At 37.5% G+C, this 6000-nt stretch overlaps 1 protein-coding gene across 2 annotated transcripts in view; it reads right to left on the bottom strand.

The window, feature by feature from the left end:
* Positions 1–6000, bottom strand: part of FIG4 (FIG4 phosphoinositide 5-phosphatase) — a 117487-nt gene that overhangs the window by 62840 nt on the left and 48647 nt on the right. For both annotated transcript variants that reach the window (XM_042454290.1, XM_042454298.1), the window contains exons 8-9: positions 2993–3093; positions 1872–2034 (exon numbers count right to left, since the gene is read on the bottom strand). In XM_042454290.1, the coding sequence (XP_042310224.1) occupies positions 1872–2034; positions 2993–3093 (264 nt within the window). The remainder of the gene's footprint in view (positions 1–1871; positions 2035–2992; positions 3094–6000) is intronic.

Here is a 6000-nt window from a genome sequence, read left to right on the forward strand (position 1 = left end):
GGACAGTATGTTTCATCTCATAGTCTCTATCAGCTTTCTTTAGCTGATCCTTTGGATTTTGCCCATTCTTCTTGGCAAAATTGCTCCACATCTGTGAGGTTAGATGGGGACTACTACAGAATTCCACACAATTTCTTACATTGTTACTAAAGGGATACCAACCTTGTGGAGCAGATTTGGGGGGCAGGTATATTGGAGTTGGCAGGAGAGAGAGGAAATAGCCAAAAATGGCCTGCTGACTGATTCTTCTGATGGACTGATTCCATCAGTAGGGTGATACCAACTGGATGCAATCCACTTTACTCTCTTTCTTGAAGGATTTAAAAATATATGATTCATCACCACCATGGTTTGCATCTCTCTGCTTCCATCTCTCATAATTGGTTGGTAGGGGACAGGGCTGACAACAGGGCATACCTTATTGCTCTTTGACGGCACAATAAAAACAGAAGTAATTATATGCATTATAAGGTCTAATTTGGTACTTAGGAAATGTTTGATAGACATTCCTAGTAACGTAATAAGAAAGAGAAAGATGAAGTGTTGATTCTTCTACTTAAGTCTTTGGTAATAAATAATAAAGACAGAAATATTTTTTAAAAGTTTGTTAATTGCACAATCAATGCACCATGTGGGAAATTTACAGATTTCTAATCATTTGCTATTAATAAAACTTTTAAATCTACTTCATATGAAGATCAGTAGAAACCAATGCCTTATGTCATAAGCTTTTTTTCTCAATCACATTACGCACATCTGTGATCATCATTAAGTAATTATACAACTGACTATTATGACTTCAATAAATAGAAGCACTAAAGCAACCTATAGCCAAGTAATAGTATGAATGCCAATGGTTTTGCTGGAGTCACGTACTTTTCTAAGAAGAGCAGAAAAGGAAAAGAATTCTGATGTCTTGTACTGAAATATCATCTCATTTGACAAGATAAATGCTTCAGTTAAAACAATACTGCATGATAAGTGAATGAACAAGGTCAGCAAACAGGGATGTTTTGGACAAGAATTTAGCAGCAGAAAGGGGAGTCCACAGGAATGAAAGATACTTAGAATGCTTAGTGCCACACTGTGACAATTGTTCCAGTGACCTGCAGGTCACTTTTATATCATGTAGTCCTACCCAAGGCCAACAGAAGGAAGTCCAAGCCAGCACCTCCTTGGAAGAGAAGGTGACAAGACTTGAAGCCCATCTCTTTATGCCTTTGCTTCTTAGGAAACGTGAAGCATTTTCAGATGAGAAGCAGAAGGCCATCCTGAAAGACAGATGGATGGGTGCAGCTTTCAAGGAACAAAGAGCAAGAGGCAGGGGAGTGGAAGAAACAGTTCACATTCTACAAGGAGAACCAGAAGACATTCTGCAAACTTGAGCTGTTTAACCTATTTCAGACTTCTCACATGGTGAGTGACCTTGTGCAATCTCAAAATGGAACACCTCCCTTCCCTGCCCTCCACAGAACAGTGAGGAGGATTCTCAAGGCTACCTGCATGGAAGAATTTAACCACCAGCCAAAGAAATTGTGGAAATGACTGAAGATGCCCTACTGAGAGTCAGTAATCTTGACAGTGCATTGCCCTCCTAATGCATTTAATCAAGAAGTTGAGACTCAATAAGCAAGGGATTATTGTTCTCTCTTGTTGATTCATTTAGGTAATATTAAGCTCTGGATTGGTCATACAAGAATCCTTCCTCTTCTCACATGCCCTCCCAACCCAAAATACATCTCTCTTTCTTTTTCAAATGTAGTCATAGCTGTAGTTGCAGCAACCAATTAGCTAATAGGCTCTCATGATTTGATTTGATATTATGCATTAGTTCTAGCTGTTAAATAACACTATTAATATATTGTACATACATGTAATTGGTGGTTTTGGCATCATAGTTGAAATATCCTGAGACCAGTATAGAGGAACAGAACCTCGTACTTGAACATAAGATGAATAGCTCCCAGCAGAAAATGACATCACTGAAGCATCATAGAGTATTTGTTCAGTCTCGACCTCATTTGCTACATCGCCCTAGACAAAACAACAACAACATATTACTTCACCTGTTTAGCTCCACTCTCAAAGGTTAACATTATACTATCATTCATAAATCTAAATTTAGTTAGAGAGGAACTGAATAAGACACTTATATTCATGGCATCTTAGCACAATCCAACTTTAATGGGTGTAACTCAAAACCTAAACAAATGTGCTTCAAAAAGGATGGCCTGTACATTTCAGTTTTGTTTTCTTCTCCATAATAACGTTCTTTAGCTCCAAATCCATTATTCCTTCAGACCAGAATCTGGTAGCACCATTAAAGCCTGTGGTTAGCCTGGTTCTCTTGTAGTTTCTGATAAGGCTGCCACATGGAGATATAAACAGGGTTTCACTTATATATTCATTCTGTCCTGGGATGAGTCCTCTTGTAAAGTAGCTGGTTAAATAGATTAACTTTAGCAAGTGAGCATGGAAATTCAATTCAGTAGAGACTGTTACCTAAGACAATGCTAATACTGAGCAATTTCTTAGGCAGATTTCTTGGCATTTCATACATCCAATCATTATCTGGGACTTCCTCATGAAATAAAGGTCTACATAAGACCAAGTCCTACTGTAATTTGTCAGTCTGTTTTATCAGAGAATTCCGAATATGCAAATAAACATTTTTATGTGAACATTCACACTGTCATCATGAAATCAGAGTATGACTGTAATCATATTCAAAGCCTGGAGAAAATATATTGTAGTTAAAATATCTGCATCTAAACCTTAGATTCCAAAGGTAATATTTACTTGTTCATTTGGGTTTTTCAGTATAGTATGACTTTTCCAGCACATATGAATATCTTATATAAACTTATTAAGAAACGTACAAAGTATAAATACTCTGAAGTGAAAAGTCTTTGGGGACTTATTCTCCTTAACAAAAATATGTCTTACACACTCCCATCCACCGTGGAAAAAAATGGATAATCATTTATTTTACCTCACAGTTTGCTCCTCTCTTTAGAAAGCGTGTTCCAGCAAATTTACTTGATCTTCTAGCTATCAGGGTGACATACACAGGACGACCATATATGAGCAGTTCTTGGAAGCAAAGTTAAGGGATCACCGAATATATGTGATTCACGTTCTCATTTTCCTTTAACTTGCCTTTAGCAGATACATATACACAAAGCAACTAAATTGTTCTCATTTCGAAAAGAACAGGGTGTTCTCACAGTTCATCAACATGCTATTTAAATCATTCAAATCCCTTTAATAAAAGGAAGACAGATAGAAAGGTAGTTCTATTTATAAATAAATAGACACAATTTTTTTTCTTCTGTTTAAAGTCTGTACAAATCTGCATTTCCTTCTACCATAATTAATTATTTTCAGGATACGAAACAGGAAAAGATTCCTCAAAGTCACACAAGAAGGCTATGTTATCAATCGCATGCCTCATCTTACTTTAGCTCCTTTCTAAAGGCAACTTTTAGTAGTGCTTCCTATAGAGTAAAGGCAGCAAACCCGAAACACACATAAATTATTCCTTTATATTCAGGGGCATCAGACCATGTAACATACTTTTCATTTTGGTATTTCTTCTCAGAACTTCAATACAGGCATTGGAAAGACAAGAAATAAATAGATGACTGTTTGGAGCAAGTATTGAAAAGTTGGCTATTAGAAAATACCATACTGTAGGGGAGAATGCTGTGCAGGGAAACCCCCACTGTTACTTCCAATTAAGGAAATGACAGCAGGGATTCCTTCCTCCTGCCTTCCTCCTGCTACAGATGATGGAAGCTGAAAGATGATGATGACTCAGGTGTCTCTGTGGGTTAGTTCTGACCTTGCATGGGCAGGACCCTCTGTGGACTAGACATTCTTCCTATCAGGCAGTGCAAACTCTCTTGGTATACCACTGGCACATTTATGAAAACTCTGAAAAACTGAAATAATTCTGTACCATGACCTATGAATAGAAACACACCATTCACCTCTACATTTTAACAGCTGAGCAAGAATTTTCTGTAACATATATTTAACAGCCTAAGCATTTACAGATGGGCACAGTCAGTAACAGTGATCTGCTGCCTGCCAGATTCATGGAAGTGGTTGAGCGTGCAAAGATCCAACACAAACAGGAGCAGTTTGTTCCATAACCTTATCTGTAGAATATAAGAAGTGGACCTCAGACTAAATTGGAAAAAGAACACAACTTTAAACTGCTTGCATATTTATAACTGATAAAACTTCATGTTTCCCAATGAGCAGTTGAATTTATGAACAGTTCTTATAGACAGGTTGCTCCTTTAATAATAAAAAGAAGAGATCCTGTGGAGCTGGAAAACAGACAATTCTGTGAAATTTTTCTATATCAAGATTAATTTTACAGCAGCCATGCTTGGTTCCAAACACAGGACTATAAGCACACATTAAAGTTTACCTATGCCCATTTCTAATTATTTTAAATCCTTTTCACAGCTCACTCTAAAGCAGATAATCTTTTTAATCATTTCAGTGCACGGTCATATGAAAAGCATTCATGATAATGCATATTAATAATAGTAAAAAGAGAGCAAAGGGCTGTTGTTATTCTGTATACAGTGGTACCTCGGGTTACGAAATTAATTCGTTCCGCCGCCACTTTCGTAACCCGAAAAGCCTTCGCAAGCCGAAAACCCATAGGCGCTAATGGGGAAAAGCCGCGATTTCGTGTGAAATAGCGCCGAAAAGCACCAAAATTTTCTTCGTAACCCGAAATAACCTTCGTAACCCGGAACAGTTATTTCCTATGGGATTTTTTCGTATCCCGGAAATTTCGTAACGTGGGTATTTCGTATCCCGGGGTACCACTGTAATTGTATGTGATGTGTGAGCTCTGTAACTGGCATGGACATTGGTATTTGCTGCTCCTTTTTCAGCTGGCAAAAAGGCAGATTGGGGCCACAGCGTGAGGTTGCTGCGGCCCCAATCCAGTTGCAGAAGGGGCGGCTTGTTTTGTCTCTTAGTCTACCTTTAATGTTTCTTAAATACTCCCCCTGAATTGCCAAGAGAGCTGGGTCTGTTTAAAACAACAGTGGGGAACGTGTGCAATCCCTAAACTTGTTGGACTGCAACACCCATAATTTCTTATCATTGGCTATGCTGGGTTAGGGGTAATGAGAGTTACAGTCGAACAATATCTCGAGGGCCATGCATACCCCACCTATGATTTTTTAAAAAACTATTATTCTAAGACTAATGAGCTCCCAAAATTTATACTGAAGTGGGGGAGGGGAAGGAGCCTATTTTCAGGATTTTCATATCCTAAACTAAGAAGTATTTAACAAACAAGCCCAAGACATGTAGTTATCACCTATCCCACAAACCTGTTTGCATGAATATATATTAAGAATCAGAGCATAGGAGTTCCTGAACTACAAATTTCATACATTATAAAAACATTCTCTTTTGCGTGTAGGTTTTGATGATACATACCCTATCACTGCTCATGTCTATTAAATGTGATATATGTCAAAATCCCTGCAGAGTTCAAAATCTACAGATACCACTATAAGTAAGTCAATAATGTTAAGGAAAATGCAACATGGGACATACAGTAGAAATAAAACATGTATGTGAAAGTCACAGTGACTAAGCAAAAGCAATTAAGAAGCCACACAGGTGAAAAAGCTAATGTAATTTAGAAGGCTTGAATGCCAAGGACAGAAATATAGAATGTACAATTGGAAGCACCTGAGATTCATTAAGTGTACAAGGTGAAATGATGAAATTCTTAATTATGGGTTGAACTATGTGAACCAATCAAATGAGTGTACACGCCCACTGGGTGGAAACTGACTAAGTGGGTGGTGTTTAACAATGGCTATAATAATTGCTATGTTTGCCTATGTATTTTGTGGAGTAGATTGGAGTATTGTGGATAGTTGGAGTGTTTTGAAGATTGTAGAGATTATGATTTGTAGGGCATATAGTATTTTGTATATAGTAGAATAAAGTAGA

Source organism: Sceloporus undulatus, chromosome 1, assembly GCF_019175285.1.
Source record: "Sceloporus undulatus isolate JIND9_A2432 ecotype Alabama chromosome 1, SceUnd_v1.1, whole genome shotgun sequence".
Classification (NCBI taxonomy): domain Eukaryota; kingdom Metazoa; phylum Chordata; class Lepidosauria; order Squamata; family Phrynosomatidae; genus Sceloporus; species Sceloporus undulatus.